General features: G+C 39.4%; 1 protein-coding gene and 1 pseudogene across 1 annotated transcript in view; both read left to right on the top strand.

The window, feature by feature from the left end:
- Positions 1-1,860: 1,860 nt before the first annotated feature.
- Positions 1,861-24,813, top strand: part of RNF24 (ring finger protein 24) — a 26,162-nt gene continuing 3,209 nt past the window's right edge. Inside the window, exons 1-3 of the mRNA XM_006894215.1 lie at positions 1,861-2,003; positions 20,264-20,306; positions 22,326-22,367. Coding sequence (XP_006894277.1) covers positions 1,861-2,003; positions 20,264-20,306; positions 22,326-22,367 — 228 coding nt within the window. The remainder of the gene's footprint in view (positions 2,004-20,263; positions 20,307-22,325; positions 22,368-24,813) is intronic.
- LOC102844667 lies at positions 16,330-17,294 on the top strand (annotated as a pseudogene).

Genomic DNA, 24,813 nt, shown 5'->3' with positions numbered 1-24,813 from the left:
AATATAAAATAAAAATTTTATTTAAAAAAAAAACAGCTTGGATTTCAGATGGCCTGAACTCTGATGGCCTAGTGAGTAAGGAGTTGCTCTGTCAACCCAGAGGCAGGTGGCTCAAATCCACCAGCTGTTCCACCTGAAAAAGATGAGACAGTCACCTCCTGTACAATTTACAGCTTCTGAAAACCCACTGGAGGGTCAGCTGTTGAGTTGTTGTTTTTTTTTTATTTAAGGCACATAACAACTGCAAATAAGTATTAAGCCACAGCAACTATTAACATTTTGCTGTGTTGTTCTGGGCCTTTTATCTTTGTATGTCTGTGCACACAAGGGTGCACGTATGATCTCTGCCTACATAAAGGGCACTCTTCAGGAGTAGTCCATTGGAGTTGTGCTGCTAATACAAAAGCTGCGCCACTCCGAATGTTTGAATCTACCAGTGACTTTGCAGAAGAAAGGCAGTTTACTCCCACGTGGTTTACAGCCTCCTCAAAATCCGCTGGAGAGGCAGCTGCTATGAGTCAGTTCCACGTCCACAGCAGTGAGGGGTTTTGAGGTACATAGATAAAGATAAACTTGTGCTTTTGAATCAGTTGCAACTCATAGTGACCCAAAGGACAATGACCCAATAGGACAGAGTAGAATTGCCCTGTAGGGTCTCTTGGAAGCACAAAGTTTTCTCCTGCCGAGTGAACGAACGGTGGGTTCAGACTGTTGGCCCATTCCTTAGCATCTGAGTGTGAGTACTTAGCCACTGCACCACCAGAAACCCTCAGATCAGACATACTCCTACTTTTTTTTTCTTTCACTTTTTACAAACTAGGGTTATAATTTACATACAATTTATGATCTACTTAATTTTTCCCATATATAATTTTCTTTTCTTGACATTCACATTCTTTTTTTAAATTTTATTTTATGTTGGTTTGCTTACAAAGTCCATACACATTGTGTTTCACACTATTCATTCACACTGTGTTTCATACAGTCATTCCCATTCATTATGTTTTATAAAATTAATCATCATTGAATTATGCCTACCATACCCTGTCTTTTTGTATCCTCATTGGATCTTTCCTATTTCCTTTACCACCACCACCCCCACTCACCAAATAGTGTTACCCTATGATTTCCCCCTGCCCATCCTCACCCCTCTGTCCTACCCCTACTCCCTTGGATTCTCATACATATTTTACTAGTTCGGCCATAATGGTCTTACTCAGTATTTGTCCTTATGAGACTGCACTAGCTCACTCAGCATAATGCTTTCCAGTCTCTTTCAAGTTAAGTAGTAATTTTCTAAATTGTTGCTCCTGAGTGCTACAGGGTATTCCATCATGGACATTCACATTTTTTTAAAACTCAAATTTGCATGACATCATAACATTATGCCATATAATTCTACATAATTATTGAATCAAGTCCTCCTCAAGAGATTTCCAATATTTCCCGTTTAGAAATATTGCTGGTTTCAAAGTTAAGGTTGAAAGTTGGGAAAATGTGAAGACTTCTCTTCCCTAACCCCTTTTTTTATACTTTTTGAGGTTAAATTTTGTCATGTTCATTGATTACTGGTATTATTTTAGTAATATACCTCACAAGGAATGACTGGAATTCAAAATTCTTGCTACATAGCACCTCCAGGCCCTTGGTTAGTTCCAAGTGCATAGTAAGTAAGTACTTAACAAATACTTGTAGAGTTATGAACAAATGAATAGCAAATATATTAATACTTTGCCTACCATGTTTGTTTCATTTGGGGTCAAGCCTTATGTATGTTTGCCTTCATACAAATATAGCACAATTTTTATTCTTAGTCTTTGTACTTAAGTTTTCCCATTCTTATCTCCCACCAGATCATCAATGAGCTCAGATTTCCCGCATTACAACTTCAGGATGCCCAACATCGGATTCCAGAATCTGCCTCTCAACATATATATTGTGGTTTTTGGCACTGCTATATTTGTCTTCATCCTAAGTTTACTCTTCTGTTGCTACTTGATTAGGTAATCAGTTTTCATGCTCTGTTACTTCAGAATATTATACACAATCAGGAAATCAACTCTTTTCCCTCAGAGATATATATATGTGTATACACACACACACACACACACACACACAGTTGTATGTGAAATTTCTAAAATTAAGGATGGCTTAGCTTTTTAATTATCTGCAAGTGCTAATCAGTAAAACACCTTTATACAATCTTCAATTACATCTGCTAATGTAATATTTTACAGTGTAGGAGAAAATTGTCCTCATTTCCTACTACATTAGTGACTGGTTCAAATTGGCTGTGTTATTGGTCTTTCTCCAAGACTTAATCTACTTTCGCAGGGATTTAAAAATTGTTAGTGAGAATCATTAAGGTTTGGAAAACAGTATCCAAGCCTTTGAAAAGCTTCTTATAATCTCCATATTTTAAGCTCCTGATTGTTGTCAAACTGATCAGATATTCAGGTAATTGATTATCAGATAAAACACTAAATATCCCTGCAGCACATGTAAGCAAGTGATAGAAGATAATAATGTCACACAGCATGGTAATGAATATGGCCTGTAAAGCTCCATGGTTAATTGACTCATAATTGTGGAAGCAATTATTTTCTCAGTTTTACATTTTAAAGTAGAGACTGATTTCAAGGGACCTCTGGTGTCCTAATAAAAATCTGTACTGTAATCCCAAAGGCACATAGTTCAAATCTTCCTGCTGACCAAAACTAAGGCTATAAAAATATTTTCATTGTATTATGCAAAGAGCTTTATGGAGTATACAAGTAGAAAATTTAATTTTATTAAACATCTAACATTTAGTGTTTGTCACAGTATATGGTTATGGTTAAGGTAAGTAACTACCAACGTGTATCTTTCAGCTGTGAGTAACTTCTAAGTGCTAATAGTCAAATTCAAATAAATGTAGTGTGTGGTCTCAGATTTTCTGACAAGTGTTCTTACATTTTTCATAGAATGGTCTTTTTTAAAATTCTCACAAGATATAATAGGCTGATACTATGATGGTGATTCCTTGCTCAAAAAGTAAATGATGTATTTGAAATGTAGCACTGAGAAATTTTTTTAAATTGTTTCTTTTTAGAAAGTCTGTTTGTAACATTTCTCTTTTTTGTTGTTGTGAATTGCCATTGAGCCAGCCTCTTACTCAGTGGCTCCATGTGTCACAGATCACACAGGGTTTCTCAGTTCTAATCTTTATAGGCACACTTTGCCAGGCTTTTCTTCCAAGGAGCCACTGGTTGGGTGTGATCTCTCAATCTTTAGATTTTCAACCAATTACAAACCACTTGCACCATTTACCATCCAAAATGCTGGATATTTATATTAAATTTGATAAATGACATCTTTAGGGAGCTCTGGTGGCCTAGTGCCAAGAAGCTGCACTGCAATCCCAGAAACATGTGGTTCGAATCCACCAGATGCTCTGCTGGAGAAGGAGGGACAATGTCCTGTACCAATCAGATCCAATTTGGCAGTACATACACTCAAAAAATGATCAAATCAAATCAAATATTTTAAAAATGACATCTTTAAGTAATAGAGGTTTTTTAAACAGACATGTAATTAAGAATTAACATTTCTTGATAATCTCTCTGCAGATGGTAGTTTAGCTCTAAAGTTTGTGAATTTAATATTTTAAATCAGATTCTGTTTAAAAGAATATAAAAATATTGACAATATAACAGAAAGACAATGTTCTTTAAGGTCTGCTGTTAAGTCAGTTCCGACTCTTGGTAGCTCTGGAAAGCAGAAAACAATGCACTGTAGGGTTTCCGAGGAAGCAGACAGGCTGGTCTGTCTTTCCACAGAGCTGCTCCTTAGACCTTTAGGCCACCTAAAGGCATCTTAAGGAAGAACTATCATGTGCCTTCAAGTCAGAACCAACTCATAGCTGGCCCTTCAGCAGGTTTTCAGAAGCAGTTCATTGCACAGGAGGAGATTTTTCATCCTTCTTCCACAGAGCACTTGGTAGATTAAAATTGCATGCTTACACGTCACCAGAGAAGACATTCAGTTGGCAAACAAACACACGAAGAAATGTTCAAAATCCCTAGCTCTAAGAGAGATGCAAGTCAAAACAACTATGAGATGTCATCTCACCCCAGTAAGAATAGCAAAATATAACAGAACAGCAAACATCAAATGCTGGCAAGGTTGTGGAGAAACTGGAACCCTTATTCACTGTTGGTGGGAGTGTAAAATGGTGCAACCACTATGGAAGGCTTTTTGATGCTTTCTCAAAAAGTTGCAAATAGAAAGACCATTTGACCTAGCAGTTCTACTACTCGGAATTTACCCTAAAGAAACCATAACTTCCACCCAAACAGATATATGCACACCCATGTTTATTGCGGCTTTATTCACAATAGCAAAGAGCTGGAAACAACCCAAGTGCCCTTCAACAAATGAATGGATAGAGAAACACTGGTATATTCACCCAATGGAATACTACACAGCATTGAAAAATAAGGAATTCTTAAATGGATGACCCTGGAGGACTTTATGCTGAGTGAAATATCTCAGTCACAAAAGGACAAATATTGCATACGGCCACTGTTGTAAAACAAAACTGACATCGGGGTTGAGGGAAGACAGAAATGGAGGGGAGGAACGATGTACATTACATTGAAACAGATGAGGGAGAGAACTGTTTAAAAGGGACATATGAATGGGTAGTCTTGTCATTACAGAAGTCCAGAGTGAAGGCTTCATAGTGGAGTGGACTTGGGGGGAGGGATTGCATAACAATGCAAGAGTTTTTCTTTTTCTTTTCAGAGAGAAGAGTGAATTAGGGGGAGCGGGAGGGAAGAAGGGGGTGCAGCAGTGAATGACTGGAAACCCTAAGTCTCTGTAAACGTTCATTAACATTAATAAGAAGAAAAAACCTGCATACTTTGATATTAAGGCTTAGCTTCTTACCACTAGGCCTCAGCATCTACAAAATATTTAATCCTGAAATATATAACTCATGATATATTTTTTACTATGTCGTATAATTTAACTCTAACTTTGCCTTTTCTTCTTTTTTTAAAGAAAAATATCAGTATGCCAGTTTTGTTTCTGGGAAATAGTAAGGAAACTCCATTTTACATCATTTTATTTCTTTTCATAATTAAGAAAATAAAGCAAAGAGATAAATAAAGATAGCTGTTCTTTTCATGAACAATCACTGTACTTCATGTTATCAGTCAGACAGTGAAGAAATGGGAATCTGCTAACTAAAATAAAATTTATCCTGTTTCATTAGAAAAGTCAATCAAGTTAAAGCATTTGTGAACTTCATTTATTAGTCATTTGCATTTTGAAATTTTAATCTTGGCCATCTGGAATGGCTCCTCCACTATGACCCAAGCCCATTTTTCAGCTGAACTGGCCAGCACCTTCCCAAGAAGCTTTCCTGTTCTCATGCAGGGAACAGCTTCGTCAGCCAGACTTCAAAGTCAGAACCAGAGAAAGAATATAACTTAGGTCTAAACAGGACACCAGTCACCCAAAACCAGTTTCACACAGTCTTCAGGCTATTGAATATGCTGACAAATTATATACTGTTGAATTTATGTGCATTACAACAGATTACTGTCTGTACTCTCTTTGCTGTAACAAGACACCCAGAACAGTACCTGGTGCTGTTTTAGATACTCATTAGTATTTGTTTGGGTGACTGAAGAGATTAATGAGTGATTTTTCTACTAGCAACTAAAAAAAAAGAGACCTACCTGAACTGGGGGCGGGGTTGGGAGGAAGGCAAGAAGTAGCAACATAAACAAATTATTGAGAGATGTAAGAAAATAGTTTTCTCTGGAGAAGAGGACAGGTGACTGCCATTTTTTTGTTACTAACCTTTTATAACTGTTAGGATTTTTAAATTTATATCAGCAAAATTAAAATTAAAAGAAGAGGAAAATTTTTAATTGGTTACCTAGTAGAAATTACCTAGTCAGAAAATCAAAAGGGCCGAACTCACTCAGCATTTCTTCAGCTCCAGGAACTAAAGAACAAATTCAAACCTTGAGTTTCTGTACTTAAGGATGCTTTGGGCAGAAAACTAAATGATCCAGAACGTATTAAAAGAAGATGGAAAGAGTATAAGAGTTACTGTACCAAAAGAAATTTGCAGACACAGACGAATTTCATGAAACAACATATGAGCAAGAGCCTATGGTGATGAAAGAAGAAATTCAAGCTGCTTTGAAGGAATTGGCAAAAAATAAGGCCCCAGGAATTGATGAAATACCAATTGATGTATTTCAGCTAACAGATGCTGCCCTAGACGTACTCACCAAGTTGTGTCAAGAAATCTGGAGGACAACCACTTGGCCAACTGATTGGAAGGAGATCTATATATGTTCCCATTCCAAAGAAAGGTGACCCAACAGAGTGTGAAAATTATCAAACAGTATCATTGATATCACATGCAAGCAAGATTCTGCTGAAGATTATCAAAAAACGACTGGAATAGCACATCGGCAGAGAACTACCAGCTAGCAGGATGGGTTTAGAAGGGGTCGTGGTACTAGGAATATTGTAGCTAATGTTAGGTGGATCTTGGCAGAAAGCAAGGAGTACCAGAAGAATGTCTATCTGTGTTTCACTGACTATGCAAAGGCTTTTGACTATGTGGTTCACAACAAACTGTGGCTGACTCTGAGAAGAATGGGAATCCCAGAACACTTGATCGTGCTAATGTAAAACCTAGCAGTCGTCAGAACAGAGCAAGGAAAAACTGCATGGTTCAAAATTGGGAAGGGCGTACACCAGGGATGTGTCTTCACCATGGATGTGTCTTATCTCCATACCTTTTCAACCTATATGCAGAACAGATTATCCGGGAGGTTGGGCTTTATGAGGAGAAGTGTGGCATCAGGATTGGTGGAAGATGCATCAACAAGCTGCGCTATGCAGATGACACAATCCTGTGTGCTGAAACGGAGGAGGATCTGAAGTGCTTGCTGCAGAGGGTCAAGGACTGCAGCCTTCAATATGGATTGAGGCTCAATATCAAGAAGACAAAGATCCTCACCATTCGGCCAGTTGGCAGCATTAGAATGGATGGTGAAGAGATTGAGATTGTTTACAGCTTTAGTTTGCTTGACTCCACAGTCAACACTCTTGGCACCAGCAGCCAGGAAATTAAAAGACATACTGCGATGGGAAAGTCTGCTGTTAGGGACCTCTCCAAAGTACTGAAGAGCAGTGGTGTTGCTCTGGAGAATAAGGTGTGCCTGATACAGGCTGTGGTCTTTGCAGTCAATTGCTATGTGTCAGAGGACTAGGGAGGATAGAAGGAGAATTGATGCCTTTGAGCTGTGGTGTTGAAGAAGAGTATTGAATATACCATGTAATGCTAAGAAAATAAACAGGTTCATCCTGGAGAGGGTTAAACTAGGCTGCTCCTTGAAGGCAAGGATTCTGAAGCGTCATCTGACATACTTTGGACATGTTGCAAGGAAGGGCCAGTCCTTGGAGAAGGACGTCGTGCTTGGAAGTATGAAGGGACAGCGCAAGAGAGGAAGACCCTCTGAGGAGAATTGATTCGGTGACTGGGATAATCAGAGTAGGTGTGTCAGAGACAGTGAGATTGGCACAGGATTGAGCAGGGTTTAGGGCTGTTGAGTCACCTGTGACTCAACAGCACATAACAACAAGTAGACATTATAAAATCTTCAACCATAATAACGGCAGTTTACTGAGAGAGGAGGTTTTGGGATGTGAGAAATATCCGGGCAGTGATAAAGAACAAAGTTATGGCTGAACACTAAAGAGAAGAAAGTAATGCATTTCACTCTATCCTGGGCTCCTAGCTTCGGCGGGGGATTGCTCAGAGGGCAGTTCTCACACAGATAAAATATGCATTGACAAGTTCTGGGTAGGATTTTTTTGGTTTTGTTTTTTTGTTTGTTTTTTAGATGTGGGAAAGCTGAGTTCTCTGGAGAACAAACAAGATGTTTAGATGTTTTGTTGGGAGTTATGGGTCTCAAATTTACAAGAAATCTGGCCTGGAAATAGGTTATGTAATAATAGGTGGCAACCAAAGCCAAGAATGTCTCTTATGGACAATGTTAGAGTGAGAGAAAATGGATCCAGGACAGGACACTGGAGAAAAAACATTGCTATTTAAGAAGAGCCTGTTAAAGGGAGCTCTGGTGGCTTAGTGGTAAGGAGCTGTGCTGCCAGTCAGAAGGCAGACAAGTTCATATCCACCATATACTCAGTAGGAAACAGATGAGAAGAGACCATTAAAAAAAGTAGGAAGAACGTACAAGTGATAGAAAAACCAGGAGAGAGATGCCCCAGTGGGGACTGAGTCAGTTGTGTGAACTGCTTCCAGGAGATGGAGGAAAATAAGCCTTGAAAAGTCCTCATTGCGTGTGACAATCAGGTTTGCATCTGTAACTTTAGTTAGAGAAGTCTGAGTAGCGTGCATGGGGTAGAGGACAATGGATGGAAGGCAGGCTGTGATGGGGCAAAGCTTGTCCACCAGGCAAAAAAATGGGAACAAGGAATACACCTCTTTGAAGAACCTTGGTTGAGAAAAGATCAGACTGAAGGGGGGGGGGATATGCTATAGCATTTTGCTGGGGGCTTTTTGTTTGGGGTGGGGGTTTTTTCCTGGAGGGTGTCATTGTTATTTTGTAAAATAAGGATGTCTATGAAAAAGAATGAGACAATTGTAAGAGATTTTTGAGAAAGGCTAAATAACGGAAGGAGGTCACCCAAGACCCAAGGAGAATGATAAAGAGGTATCATTTAAGCAGGAAAATAACTTCATGGAATAATACATTTATAGGTATGCGGAACTGGAAGTTAGAAAGCTTTTTTTTTAAAAAAAAAAAAAAGAACAAACCAAACTATTTTGGGTTCTATAGGGTAAAACTGGTAGTTGAAAATGATGGCTGGGAACTCAGTATAAAGCTTAAAGAGATTGACAAGACCTATGGGTATACTGCCTACCTAGGCTTTCACCAGAAAAAGATACCATTTATCAAATGGATATAAAAAGAAAGAGAAAATGTGAATTATTTTATACCTAATAACGTATTGAATATGTTACTAAAACAGTCCTGCAAATAAATGCAATCCAGATAACCTCACAGTGAATTATTCTTCTAACACCTAGGAAAAAATAGAAAATGGAAGTAAATGCTTCTTGAGTCGTAATAATGAGACTAGTGTAGTTCTCTTTAACTTTTAACTTCTTACTGTTTACAGAGCAAATTATTTTGCCTTTTAATAATTTATACACATTTTGTTTCATAATTATGGTTGCCTTTCCTTCAGTGCACTCTTATTTCCTCCCTGGGCCACCTGTTCCCTTCCATCCTTCTTTCTTGTCCTTTATTGCCTTCTGAACTTTGCTTTTAGGCAAATGCTGCCCTTTTAGTCTTGAATAGTTGATTGTACTGTTAATCACTCACTGGTTTTTATTTGACTGGAGGTTGATGCCCAAGGGTAGGTTCAGTTCCACATCCAGACCTAGAAGGACATAGTCTCAGGGAGTCCCACCTGTCTCTGTCAGACCAGTCTGTCTGGTCTATTTTATGATTTTGAGTTTGGTTCTACATTTGCTTTTTCTCCCGCCCTGTCCAGAATCTTCTAAGTGGTCCTGGTAAGAGTAGTCTATAGTGGTAGGCAGCACCATTTACTTCTATTAGATGTCTTGTTCATTTGGCCCATTAGTCCTTGGCCTATTACTTCCTTGAGTTTTGTGTTACTTCACTTTTGTTTGCTCTGTAGGAGGAAAGACCAATAGCTGCATCTTACTTGGCCATTCTCAAGCTTTTAAGAACCCATTTTCTGCTCATCAAAGTAGGATAGAGAACACTGTCTCTATGGACTGTTATGCCAGTTGACCTGTATGTCCTCCCAAGTCTGGTCCCAGTGCCTCACTCTTTCTAGTGCTGGGTTATGGCTAAGAAGTTTTCAAAACTTTGTCCCTTGTATGTGCTGCTGTATCCTTAGATACATTTACAGTCCATACAAATATGTAGGAATATCCTCTGCCAAATTTATGGGTATTCATGGGTATATTCCATTCACCTTCTCACGCCTGCTCAGCTTGCATGTCCACTTTTAGACCTACTCATTGATACTGTTCATTATTACTATTAGAGCAGGATTGTGTATGGTGTCTTTCACTTTTGTGTACATCTTAATATCTTTCTTTGCCATGATGAGGCCACCATATTTTTATGCCAAAACCTGACAGGGACATTACAAGAAAGACTTTATGAGCCCACACTATCCCCTCGGGTCACCTTTTTCTAAGTAATGGATTGCCTCAAAATACAGAATAACACCAGTTCTGCATTCATATTTAAAAATCATCTGTGTGAGCGCACATGGTCTGTGGTTAACTTTAAAACAAAGATGAGAAGGTAAGGGACAGGCAAGCTGGATTACAGAAACGGACCAACCAGAACAGAAATAATTAACAATGTTCACACACTGTTGTTGTTGTTGTTATGTGCCATCGAGTCGTTTCCGACTCATAGCGACCCTATGCACAACAGCTCTAAACCCTGCTCTATCCTGCGCCAACCGCACTGCCTCTGACACACCCATCCCGATTACCCCAGTCACCGAATCAATCCATCTCATAGAGGGTCTTCCCCTCCTGCGCTGTCCCTCCACCCTCCCAAGCATGATGTCCCTCTCCAAGGACCCGTCCCTCCTGGCAACATGTCCAAAGTATGTCAGACGAAGCCCCAGAATCCTTGCCTCCAAGGAGCAGGTTGGTTTAATCCTCTCCAAGATGGATCTGTTTGTTTTCCTGGCAGTCCAGGGTACATTCAGTACCCTTCTCCAGCACCACAGCTCAAAAGCATCCACTCTCCTTCTGTCCTCCCTAGTCATTGTACAACTCTCTGATGCATAACAAGCGATTGCAAATGCCATGACCTGTATCAGGCGCACCTTAGTCTCCAGAGAGACACTGTTGCTCCTGAGTACGTTTGAGAGGTCCCTAACGGCAGACTTTCCCATCGCGATACGCTTTTTGATTTCCTGACTGCTGGTACCAAGAGTGTTAACTGTGCAGCCGAGCAAAGTGAAGCTGTGAACACTCTCAATCTCTTCATCATCCATCCTGACGCTGCCAATTGGTCCAGTGGCGAGAATCTTTGTCTTCTTGACGTTGAGCCTTAGTCCATACTGAAGGCTGAAGTCCTTGACCCTTCGCAGCAAGTGCATGAGGTCCTCCTCAGTTTCAGCAAGCAGGGTTGTGTCATCTGCATAACGGAGATTGTTGATAGATCTTCCACCAATCCTGATGCCACAATTCTCCTCATAGAGCCCAGCCTCTCGGATAATCTGCTCTGCATACATGTTGAAAAGGTATGGAGACAGGATGCATCCCTGGCGTACACCCTTCCCTATTTTGAACCATGCAGTGTTACCCTGCTCTGTTCTGACTACTGCCTCTTGGTCCAAGTATAGGTTTCGTATTAGCACAATTAAATGTTCTGGGATTCCCATTCTTCTCAGAGTCAGCCACAGTTTGTTATGATCCACAGAGTCAAATGCCTTTGCATAATCAATGAAACACAGATAGGCATTCTTCTGGTATTCCCTACTTTCAGCCAAGATCCATCTAACATCACCAACAATATCCCTAGTACCACGACCCCTTCTAAACCCAGCCTGGACTTCCGGCAGTTCTCTGCTGATGTGCTGTTCTAATCGTTTTTGGATGATCTTCAGCAGAATCTTGCTTGCATGTGAAATCAGTGACACTGTTCTGTAGTTTCCACACTCAGTTGGGTCACCTTTCTTTGGAATGGGAACAAATATAGATCTCTTCCAGTCAGTTGGCCAAGTGGTTGTTCTCCAGATTTCTTGGCACAACTTGGTGAGCACATCCAGGGCAACATCTGTTATCTGAAATATTTCAATTGGTATACCATCTATTCCGGGGGCCTTATTTTTTGCTATTTCCTTCAAAGCAGCTTGAACTTCTTCCTTCATCACCATAGGCTCTTGCTCATATGTTATTTCTTTAAATTCCTCTGTATCTGCCAATTCCTTTCTATATAATGACTCAGTATATTCCTTCCATCTTCTTTTAATACTTCCTGGATCATTTAATATTCTGCCCGAAGCATCCTTGATTACAGCAACTCTAGGTTTGAATCTGTTCTTCAGTTCCTTGAGCTTAAGAAATGCTGAGCGAGTTCGGCCCTTTTGATTTTCTGACTCTAGTTCCTCGCACATTTCCTTGTAGTATTTTGCTTTGTCATTCCGAGCAGCCTTTTGGAATCTTCTGTTCAGCTACGTTCTGAAAACTGCAACTAGTGAAACATTTTTGCATAGAGGTTGTTGAGTGTCCTAACCAATTTGTGTAGAAATTACTGAACAGGAACTTAATCTGCTAAGTAAACTTTGACCCAAAAAAAGTTCTTTTTTTAACAAAAGAAAGGAAGTTATAAATCAGTCTTCCTTATTAACAAAATATTAGCAAATCAAATCTAAGAATGTACATAAAGGATGGTATAACCCAGGACAGTCAAATGTTACTTGTTGCAGGAATGAAGGCCTCGTTAACATCCCACATCAACCATACAATGTGCCTCATTGTTAGTAAAAGAGGAAAAGACGTGAAGATCAAAGAACACCCATCTGATAAAATGTAATACCTCATGATGTTAAACATAACTGTGCAAACTAAAAATGTTGTTGTTAGATGGTATTGAGTCAAGTACGACTCATAGCTACCCTGTGAACAGATCTGAACCCTGTCCTATCATGTGCCATCCTCACACTTTCTGACAAACAAGAGCTCTTTGTGGCAGTCACTGTGTCAGTACACCTGGTGGAGGTCATCTTTCTTTTGCTGACCCACCACGTTTCTGAGCATCATTTCCCTCTCCAAGGAATAGACCCTCCTAGTAACATCCCCAATGTGAGGCAGAGCCTCATCATTCTTGCCTCCAAAGAGTAATCTAGCTGCACCCTCTTGAAGACCTATCTCTTTGTTCTTTTGGCAGTCCATGGGATGTTCAGCACCCTTCTTCAACATCACAACTCAAAAGTATCAGTACTTCTGTCAATTTTATTCATTGTCCGCCTTTCAGATGTATAGCAAGTGATCAGAAAGACCATGGACTGAATCAGACACACCCCAGTCCTCTAACTGACATCATTAATTAAATTTAAAAAAAAAACCACAAAACTATGAACTAAGACTAGAACTTCCTTTATCTAATTCAGAGTATTTACAAAGAATCTAGGAAAATACGTTTTAAAAAAAAATATGTTTATTCTAAGTAGTTATTCTTTATGTACAAAAAGAGATAATTTGTCTCCAGAAGAAGCAAATGACTCAAAGAAGGCTTATAAGAATTAGAGGAAAGAGAATAGATGGTCAGCCATTGGCTAAACCTGATTGATTGATTGACTGAACACTCCCCTCCCTTTAGGAGCCCATGGCGTAGTTAGGACTTCTGGTAGTGTAATGCATGTGTAGCTCAGTATACCAAAAGGTCAACAGTTTTAATCCGTCAGCTGCTTCACACAGGAAAGATGAGTAGCCTCCTGGAATGATTTATAACCTCAGAAACCTCATGGAAGGTCATTGTAAGTCAGAATCAACTCTCATGGTTTGAGAGTCTTTGGTGACAGTGGTGAGTTGTCTGCTAAAAGCTCAGTAGTTCAAATCTACCAGCCATTCTTCAGGTCCTGTAAAAATTTTCAGCCTCAGAAGCCCTGCAGAGGGTCCCACTCATTGGAATCAACTTGGCCACAGGGGTTTTGATGGTGGTTTAGTGCTGCTGTTTTAGTGGTGGTAGGAACTCAAAAGCTGCTCCTTAGGAGACAAAAAAATAACAGCCTTGGAATTAACTCTGTCCTATAAGGTCACTCTGAGTTGACCTGGAATTGACTTAACTGGCAGTCAAAGCATTATACATATCAATAACAATGAATTAATAGCTTTCCTGTTGAAATTGGGAATTAAACAGGAACATTCATATTATATCCATTTCTCTTTAGCATTGTACTGGAGATATAGCCAGTGCAAAAACAGAAGGATAAAAATATAAACATAAAAGAAAGAAATAATAAGGATTTAAAGTATATAAAGACCACAAAGTAAAAAATTTACTTATTTCTAGATATTGTGTATATTTTTAAAATCTATAAGACTCCTCAAATAAACTACTTAAAATTAATTGGACTTAGTGATGTCACAGGTAACAGATAGTATACAGAGTTAATTAACTTCCTGCAATAAACAACAGAAAATGGAACAATAATTAAATATCCTTTACAGTAGCTTTAAAAATGTCATATACCTTAGAATAAATCTAATGCGCTATTGGAAGACTTCTACAGAGAATTATGTCATGAGAAAGCAAAGGCCCAAAGAAATAGAGAAATACACATGTCCTTACATTTAAAAACTCAGTTGTGAGAGGGTGTGTGTGTGTGTGTGTGTGTGTGTAAATGGACAGGCTCATGAAATTTCTGTCAAAATGTTGAGGACCAAAAGTAACCAACAGAGTCATAACGAAGAACTGAGCTTGAAGGTTTTACCCCAAGATTTGTTATAAAGACACAATTCATTGCCATTGAGTTGGAACTCAGCTCACCCATCAGTGGGCTTCTGAGGCTGTAAATGACACATGAGGAGATTGCTCTTCTTTTTTTCCTTCAGATCCAAAGTTGGATTCAAACCACCAGAAGGACACCTTTGGATTAGCTAAGCATCTCCCTTCAGACTATGCCATCAGACCTCCCTTGTAAAGATCATTCCCCTACTGCCCTGCTTATGCTTTCTAACTTCTGCTCTCCAGAGTATTGAATAACCCATGGACTGTCAAAAGAACAGACTCATCTGTCTTGGAGGGAGTACAGTCAGGGTGCTCCATACAGGCAAGAATGATGAAACCATCCCATATGTTGTCAGGAGGCACCAATCCTTGGGAAAAGACATCTGCCTTGGAAAAGTAGAGGGTCAACAAAAGAGAGGAAGACTCAACAAAATGGATTGATACAGTGACCACAGCAGTAGACTTAAGCATGGTGGAGATCATAGGGATGGCACACAGGTCCAGTCTTGTTCTTGTATCATTGCTGTTGTACTCAATGAAATCTAACAATGGTACTCTCCAATAAAAAGAACTAGGACTCATTGGAAAAAGTGGTTGGTTTCAAGGATGGGCAGGGACATATAAGATGAGCTTGGAGCGTTTTGTAGTGCCAGTGAATAAGCACTGCTTGGAAAAGAATAGGGACATGTTGAAAGGACTTGGGAGTTAACCAGGAGTTCCTAAACCTGTCTGAACAAGAAGATAAAAAAATGGTCATACTGAATTATAACCCATAGGCTAAGGAGAATCCTTACTAATATTTATAAATAAAAATACTTGAAAATGTAATAAAGCAAAGGGACATCTTTTCCTTACAGACGTATTTCAGTTAATAAATATATAAGCCATTAGGAAAATAGAAAGCCATCATGAGTTAAGCACCAGTAGTACTAATTGTTGCAAGCAAGCTGGGAGCTAAAAGTGAGCAAAAATTGAGAAAACAAAAAAGATTGTGTAAAATCATTATTGTAGAATGAGTATAAGGATCCAGGGATGGGGGGAGGGTGGAAGCAGAGGAATAGGCATGTGCTGGGGGAGGGGGAATTAATCATAGAGTTGTACAATTTGATGGGAGGATGAGAGAAATTCGAAGAATCTATTCTCAAAATCAATTTATTTGGATTTTGTAAATTATTTTTTAAAAAATTTTAAAACCAAGATAGAGGCATAGTTTCAACATATCTTTTCCAAAATATTTCTTTATTACAAAGAAGGAAATAGTTACTTTAGAATGGAGAAACCCAGTAGACGCTACCTGAACTAAGTAATCGTAGCTAAAATGTACAAAGGCTAGAAAGACTGGAAAAACTGGAACTGTCACAAAATGAAAGATTGAGGAGGCCTAACAGCTAAATGCAGGGCGCAGTCCTGGGCTGGGAGGGCTGTTAGTGAAAAACCTGGTGAGAGTCAATTAACAATTGCGTTTAATTAACAATAAATCTATGTTCATTTCCTGATTTTGTATCAACACAATGGTAGGCAAATAGGCCAAAGCAACACCAGAAGCAGAAACTTACATGATGAATTCACCTGATCAGCCACACCTGTACTTTAGCAGTGCTGTGGGGAAAAGGAAGTCCTTTCAGTAAATGATAGTGAATCAGATGAGAATCTGGATGGAGAGAAAACAAGTCCTGGCTCCTGTCTCACACATGATAAAGACCATTGCCAAAGGACTATAGACCGAAATATGAGCAATAAAATGTCAGTGTCTTCGCCTCGCGTCACCACCGGCATGAAGCCCATCCTGCTGCAGGGCCATGAGCGGTCCATTACGCAGATCAAGTACAACCGTGAGGGAGACCTCTTCTTCACTGTGGCCAAAGACCCTATCGTCAATGTATGGTACTCTGTGAATGGAGAGAGGTCGGGCACCTACATGGGTCACACTGAAGCTGTGTGGTGTGTTGATGCCGACTGGGACACCTAGCATGTTCTCACTGGCTCAGCTGTCAAAGCTGTCGTCTATGGGACTGTGAAACAGGGAAGCAACTGGCCCTACGCAAAACCAACTCGGCTCTCCGGACTTGTGGTTTTGACTTTGGGGGCAACATCATCATGTTCTCCACGGACAAGCAGATGGGCTACCAGTGCTTTGTAAGCTTCTTCGACCTGTGGGACCCGAGCCAAATTGACAGCAATGAGCCCTACATGAAGATCCCTTGCAGTGACTCTAAGATCACCAATGCTGTTTGGGGGCCCCTGGGAGAGTGCATCATCGCAGGCCACGAGAATGGAGAGCTCAACCAGTTCAGTGCCAACTCTGGAGAGGTTTGTGAATGTGAAAGAGCACTCCCGACAGACCAGTTATCCAGGGACATGACCATGTTTGTCACTGCATCCGAAGACAATACCTCCAAGCTCTTTGACTCCACAACACTTGACCACCAGAAGACGTTCAGGACAGAGCGTCCTGTCAACTCAGTGGCCCTTTCTCCCAATTATGACCATGTGGTACTTGGTGGTGGTCAAGAAGCCATGGACGTAACCACAACTTCCACCAGGATTGGCAAGTTTGAAGCCAGGTTCTTCTACTTGGTCTTTGAAGAAGAATTTGCAAGAGTCAAGGGTTACTTTGGACCCATCAACAGTGTTGCCTTCCATCGTGACAGCAAGAGCTACAGCAGCGGCGGCAAAGATGGTTATGTCCACATCCACTACTTCGACCCACAGTACTTTGAGTTTGAATTTGAGGCTTAAAAGAAGCTGCAACTCCATCTAGCTACTTGCAGAACATTTTGGACTCTGAAAAATAAGTTAGTTTGGAAATAGAAAAGAAAAAAAAAAGTCAGTATCTTCACACACACCCGTAGAATATCTGCAAAGGTTTTGTCACTGTTGCTGTTTTTAATTGGACCCACAAAAAAACAACACTAGCTTCATTGATAAATTGGACTTCAATGAAAAACACCTGTTCATCAAAAGATACTATCCAACGAATGACAAGGAAACCACAGTGTAAAGATAATTGTAATACAATGAGTCAGCAGAGGGCTTTATCTACAGTTTACAAAGAACTTCCCCCTTTTTTTTTTTAATGGGCAAAAACTGAGTGAACACTCTATAAGAGACAGCCAAATTGGCAAAAAACATGAAGAGTTCTGAACGGCAGTTGGGAAATGCAGATTAAAAACCACAATTAGATACCATTACACAACCACCAGATCAGCCAACATTTTTTAAACTGATCTTACTATGCAATGGCAAAGATGTCTGGACAACTAGAACTTTCTCAAAGTACCTGTGTTGTTATCGTGTACCAACTCATAACCCACCCTTCAGTAGGTTTTCAGAAGCTGTAAATCACAAAGAAGGAAATTGTCCATCTTTCTCCCCCAGAGCAGCTCCTTACTGTTTTGTGTGTGTCATCTAGGCCACCAGAAATTAGACCTTAAACCAGCACTTTTACTCCTCAGCATATACAAACAGAAAAGAGTCTATGATATGTGCCAAAAGGCATGTAAGAAAATTTGTATGCAGCTTTATTCATTTTAGCCTCCAGTAGGAAATAATCTTATGTTCCATCGATGATAAAATGGATTAATAGATCACATTGGGACATAGAGTCTTATGTGTTAGATGGAACAGATGACACAACCTTGCTTGCTGTAACTGAGGCAGACCTGAAGCACTTACTGCAGAAGGTCAAGGATTGTAGTCTTCAATATGAATTGAAACTCAACATCAAGAAGACAAAGATTCTCTGTACACCCGTGTTTATTGAGGCTTTGTTCGCAATAGCAAAGAGCTGGAAACAACCCAAGTGCCCATCAACAAACATGGTTAGAGAAGCTCTGGTATATTCACACAATGGAATATTATGCAGCATTGAAAAACAACTCATAAAATATTGTACAAAATTGGTGAGCCTGGAGGACATTATGCTCAGTGAAATATCTCAGTCACAAGAGGACAAATACTGCATAGGGCCACTGTTGTAAAACGGGACTGACCTCAGGGTTGAGGGAAGACAGAGAAAGAGGGGATGAATGATTTATGCTGCGTTGAAACAGATGAGGGAGGGAACTGTTCAAAAGGGATATATGATTGGGTATTATTGTCATGACTGGAGTCCAGAATGAAGGCTGCACAGTGGAGTGGACTTGGGAGGAGGGATCACATAACAGTGAAAGAATTTTACTTTTCAAGAAGAAAAGTGAATTGGGGGAAGGAGGTGGGTAGGTAGAAAAGTACAACAATGAATGAATGAAAACCTAAAGTCTTTGTAAACTTTCATAAAAATTAATTTTAAAAAATGACTAAGATTCTCCCACTGGGCCAGTTGGCAGCACCATGATGGATGGAGTAGAGATTGAGGTTGTAAACAGTGACAGCTTACTTAGCTCCACAGTCAACACTCTTAGCACCAGCAGTCAGGAAATCAAAAGATGAATTGCATTAGGTAAATCTGTCAGGGACCTTTCCAGAGTACTGAGAAGCAATAGTGTTAGTCTAAAAACTAAGGTGCACCTGATCCAGGCCCTGGTCTTCACAATTACTTGCTATGCATCAGGGTGCTGTATCATGACGAGGATGGTAGAAGAAAAATTTATGCCATGGAATTGTGGTTCTGGAAAAGAGTTTTAACATACCATGGACCACCAAGAAAATAAGTCTTAGAGTGAAACCAAGTTTCTCCTTGCAGGCTAGGATTTTGAAGCGCTGTCTCACATATTTTGGGCATGTGGCCAGGAGGGATTGATCCTTGGAAAAGGACATCATGCTCGGAAGGGTGTAGAAGAGGAAGACCCTCAATGAGATGGACTTATACAGTGACTAATGCAAGGGGGAAGGTGTGTTGGAGTCAAAGCTCAGGACAGGGTAGCCTTCAGAGCTATTGTACATAGGGTCACTATGTTTGTCAGGCAACTTGATGGCACATAACAACAACAACTCTAATTACAGGACGAATCTCATAAAACCGAGAGAAACCAAACACAAAATAATATATACACCAAGTAATCCATCTGTGTGAAGGGCAGAAACAGGCATATTTAATCGATGGTGCTAATTAATAATGGGGAGTGGATAGTGATTGAGAAGGAGATATTTCAGAGGTGCTAGAAATGTTCTGTCTCTTGATCTGGATGATCGTTATACAACAGTGGTGGTGGTGGTGGTGGTGGTGGTGTGTATACTGTGGAGCTGTAACTGATCCATAGCTGACCCTTCCGTGTGTTCTCAGGTAATAAATCACACAGGAGGAGATTTCCCATCTTTCTCCCGTGAAGCATCTGGTGGATCCGAACCACATGCTTTCCAGTTGGCAGCACAGCTCCTTACCACTAAACCATCAGAGCTCCCTATACAAGAGTATAGACTTCAGTCTTTTCAGTTTTTACTCTGTTGGATGTTTGTTGCACTTAATTTTTTTTAATGAAAATGTGATATATTAAGTATTGAAACAAGTAAACTCAATATAAAACGTTGAGCCGTTTTCACTAAAATTGAGGTGGTTGTTATAATGAGATTTCATTAGAAATAATATATGCCATTTGAGTTTAGGTAACATGTCATGTCAACCAGGTTCTTTCTCATGAGGTACGAGAGATGTCAACTGAGTATATTAAATGACAAATAATAGAAAGTAATACCAAAGATCATGTTTGTTGTTTTCAGGCTATTCTTTTGGCTTTCTGAGTATTTCATTGCTTGTTTTTGTCTTCTAGGCTAAGACACCAAGCACATAAAGAATTTTATGCCTACAAACAGGTGAGACATTTATTTCAAATTGACTTTGATCATATTTGTTTGTTTTTTAAAAATAAACAAGGACTTTTCTGTTCCTGTTTTAAACTGGAACAGGATTTACTCCCGTTCAGCTTAGCATCTCGCTTGTTAGTTTTCCATAAAAAAACAGATTTGATTGGCTTTCCTAAGTATTCTTTTCCTTCTTAAGTATTATCTGAAGCTTTAGAAAATTCACATTATATAATTGAACATGGACCTTTAGCCAGCATTTGCAGTTTGTAGTCTTTAAAGTCGCTGAGGAATTCAGAGTCTCCTCTCAGTGAATGTTTCACCTCCTCCGTTATAAGAGAAGCCAGTTGGTCTGGAATAATCGACTAGTTCACATATCTCCTTTACCCCTCTTTGTACTTTAAATTCCATCTTCGCTCATGTCACATGTGAAAGTCTACACACCCAGATCCTTCCCGCTAACAGCCCTTTGTACTTATCCCTTACTGGTTTGTTCTCGAAGTTAAAAAAGTTTGCTTTTATTGAAGGCCTAATATCATGTCACCTTTTAACATTTACCACTGACACCAGACAGTGGATCTAGATGTCCCTTCATTTTCTTCTATCCTTAAAGTATAATTATTTTTGTGTTGTCCTTAGCCTTTTTTTTTTTCTTTGTTGATACTGGTATTAGAAGTCCACACCACCATCTTAAGTATTAGTATTTTTCTGTGTGTTGTTCATTTCTTTTTAGAACCTGAGTTCATTGGTGATATTCCTAGATGTGCACCCATGTGTCCTTGAGTAATCCCCACCCCCTTTCTTCCCCATAGATTTTACAGGGTATTCGTGATCAGAATTTAATTGCGCATTTTAGTGTCTGTCTTTTTTTTTCCTTGTTGTGTACTGTAGAGTCAGATCCAACCGGTACAGGAGGACATTGCCCCTCCTTTCTCCAGCAGAGCATCTGGTGGATTCGAACCACACACCTTAGGGACTACAGCGCAGTTTCTTGCCACTAGGCCACCAAAGCTCCCTTATATTTTCATTTCTTGAATGAGTTGGGTTTTTTTGGTTTTGGAGATTTTCCATTAATTCATTTCTTGTGTCAGCTCTTTCATACTAGTGAACAGCTTACAAGATGTATGTACATAGGTGAACTAGAAAAGTAAAATTGGCCTTGGTCATCTTCTAAAGAATGATATTGACTAATTAATTAAAAGATCTAAGTAAGTCTCAACACAGAGGATGATTGATCTTTAAAATGTATTGAGTTTGAAATTTCGTACATCCCTAAGCAGCTGTATGAAAGCTTCTAATTCGGATTTCTGAGGTGTGATTCGCCCTCAGAACCACGTGAGACCATCCTGTCAGGAATCACGCCTGTAAGTCACCCAAACATTAGCGATTCCTTCCATGTTTCACTTGTTTGTCTTTTCATTTTAGGAGCAAATCTAATGAAAATGATTTTAAAATACTATTTATAAAAATTATTTTAAAGCATTTCATTTAGTGAAATGTTTTCCATTGTCTCATTACCCCAGTCCAGTTAGGGACAGCCTCGGGATGAATATTAAGCCTGTTAAGGTATCCCTGTATCCCCGGGTACAGCTAAAATTTACTGAGGGCAGGGTTACATAATAGCAAGCAACATTTCCAACTTTAAGATTGTGTTTACTTTTTAATCTTTTGTAAATTACTAATCAATCAATCCCGTCAGCCAGTGCTGTTTTACTGACTCATGAGGCAACTGACCTCATTTGTTTTCCCACTTGGTTAGAAGGGTATGTGTTAATATCTTTAATCTCAGATCTGCTGTCAGAGAGATTTCAAAATTGCTTTTCAAAAGGATATTACATCATTGCTTAAGTTTTAAAAAATGTTGTTAAAATGTTCTGGCACTTTTAAAACTCTAAAAGAGATTGTGCCCAATATTAAGTAAGGGAGAAAATTAGCTCCATATAGAAAAGAAATATTTGTGAGTATAATGAGAATTTCCTTAGATCACAGATTTAAATGTACATAGTAACATACATTTTCTTTGTTTTACAGGTTATATTAAAAGAAAAAGTAAAAGAACTCAATTTGCATGAGGTAAGTTGATAGACACAGACTATAACAATGGGCTTGGCCTCTCAGAGATGGGAGGATGGCAGCAGATGGGGCAGGTCCCACACTGCTGTTCATTGGGTTGTTGTGAGTTACAGTTGACTGAGTGGCACCTAACAGCAAGTTGATAGAAGTAGAATTTCTACTATGGCGTGTAAACATTTTTCTTTTCAGAAGTAAAAAATCAGACTTAAGGGACTGTTTGAGTATGAGGTCACATATCAACTGTGTAACAGTCTTAAGAGAGTAGTGTAACTCTTTTTGGTGCCCAGTGTAAGATTTCGTAGCAGAGGTGTTACGAAAAAGAGAGAGAATTCATTTTATTACTCAAGATGAATTTATACTCACATAACTCTTGACTGGGCTCTTCCCAGTCACTCAGACCTGATGGTGATATATCACAGAAGTGATGGATAGGCAGAAGGATGGACTAGGAAAAGAACCATAGATACGTACTTGAATCGTGACATTGTCGAGCTGCTAGATAAGTGGGTGGTTCTCAAGGGTTCACATCATTATACTTTCTCATGTGAACGCAAAATATGTGTTTCCTGCTGTATTCCTTAAGACGCAATCTGTAAGAATTTCTTTTTTTTTCTAAGTTTTGCCTCTGACTAAAGAAGTTCAGAATTTTTTTATATTTTACCACTCTTTCTGAATTTTTAAAAATGATATATCATGGAAGGACTTGTAAATCAACATGTTGTAGTATCTGTGTTTTGTGTAGCCTGATATAGAGGTGGAGCTGCATTTCTAGCCCTTTAAAGAGAGTTAATTTGTGAAATCACTTAAATACTAATAAAAATATTTATTTGCACTGTTGCCAAACACTTGGATAGCTTCATCTCCTCGTTTGCTCTTTGTCAGCCTATTTTCTTCAGAGTTGATAGATCACTATTTAGCAGCACTTTAGACCTACCCTTGGATTCAGCTTTGCATATAAACAAGCATTAATTACTGTTTGATTTTTAACTTTTGCCAAAAGTTCACTTTGGTGTGTGGCCGAAAGCAACCTTAGGTCTTGGAGGATTTTCCGCTTGCTGTCTATTTGGTGATCACAGAATGCAGACATTATCAGTTAATATCACTGAATCACATATGAGTAAAATCTTTTTTTTATTTTATTTTATTATTTTTTGTGTGAGTGTACCGTCAAATCAGATCTGACTGGTACAGGAGGAGATTGTCCCTCCTTTCCCCGGCAGAGCATCTGGTGGATTCGAACCGTTTGCCTCTGGGATTGTAGTTGCAGCTCCTTGCCACTAAGCCACCAGAGCTCCCCTAATGAGTAAAATCTTGCTGAAGATTATATTTAAATGGAAGGAGCAGTACACCAGCAGGGAAATTCCAGAAATTCAAGCTGGATTCAGAAGAGGCAGTAGAACAAGGACTATAGTTGCTGATGTCAGATGAATCATGGTTGAAAGCAGAGAATACTAAAGAGATATTTGCTTGTGTTTTATTGATGATGCAGAAGCTTTCAATTGTGTGGCTAATAATGAATTATGTGTAACATTGAAAACAGTGAGAGTTCCAGGATACTTAACTGTGCTCAGACAGACCATGTATGTGAACCAAGAAGCAGTCATTCAAGCAGAAAGGAGATACCACATGGTTTTAAATTAAAAAAGGTATACATCAGGGTTGTATTCTTTGGTCATACCTATTCAGGATGTATTCTGGGTAGATGATGCAAGAAGCTAGATTGTAGTAATTGGAAGAAGATTCATCTGCTTGCATTGTGCAGACAATACGACTTTGCTTATGGAAAGTGAAAAAGACTTACAGCACTTCCAGAACACCAGAAACTACAGCCTTCAGTATGGATTACACCTCAGTGTCAAGAAGACGGAAATCCTCACAGCTAGGTCAATAGACAACACTGCGATAAATCGAGAAAATAATTGAAGTTGCCAGTGATTTCATTTTACTTTTATCCACAAGCAGCATCCATGGTAACAGCAGTTTAGAAATTCAGCTACATACTGCATTGAGGAAATCTGCTTATGAGAACCTCCTTCAAGTGCTAAGGAACAAGGATGTTAGTTTAGAACTAAGCTGAGCCTGATCCAAGCCAGGGTATTATTTTTAGGCATGTGAAAGTTGGACAATGAATAAGGAAGAATGAAGAGAAATTAATGCCTTTGAATTGTATTGACAAAGAATGTTGAATGGAATGCCAAAAGAACGAGCAGGTTTGTCTCGGAAGAAATACATCTTTAGAGGCAAATGGGGAGGACTTCATCTCACATACTTTGGACATGTTGTCAGGAGCTGCCAGTCCTTGGTAAAGGACACTATGCCAGGAAGAACTGAGAGTCAGCAAAGGAGAGGAAGACCCTCAAAAAAGATTCCTTGACACAGTGGTTCCAACCCTGGACTTAACTAAGCACATGGAGGTTGTGATGATGTGTAGAGTTGCTGGGAGTTG

The sequence above is a fragment of the Elephantulus edwardii genome, unplaced genomic scaffold (genome assembly GCF_000299155.1).
Source record: "Elephantulus edwardii isolate Elephantulus edwardi_28Jun2011 unplaced genomic scaffold, EleEdw1.0 scaffold00138, whole genome shotgun sequence".
NCBI classification, from domain to species: domain Eukaryota; kingdom Metazoa; phylum Chordata; class Mammalia; order Macroscelidea; family Macroscelididae; genus Elephantulus; species Elephantulus edwardii.
The sequence above is the reverse complement of the archived record's forward strand: the minus strand, read 5'-3'. Positions and strand labels throughout refer to the sequence as shown.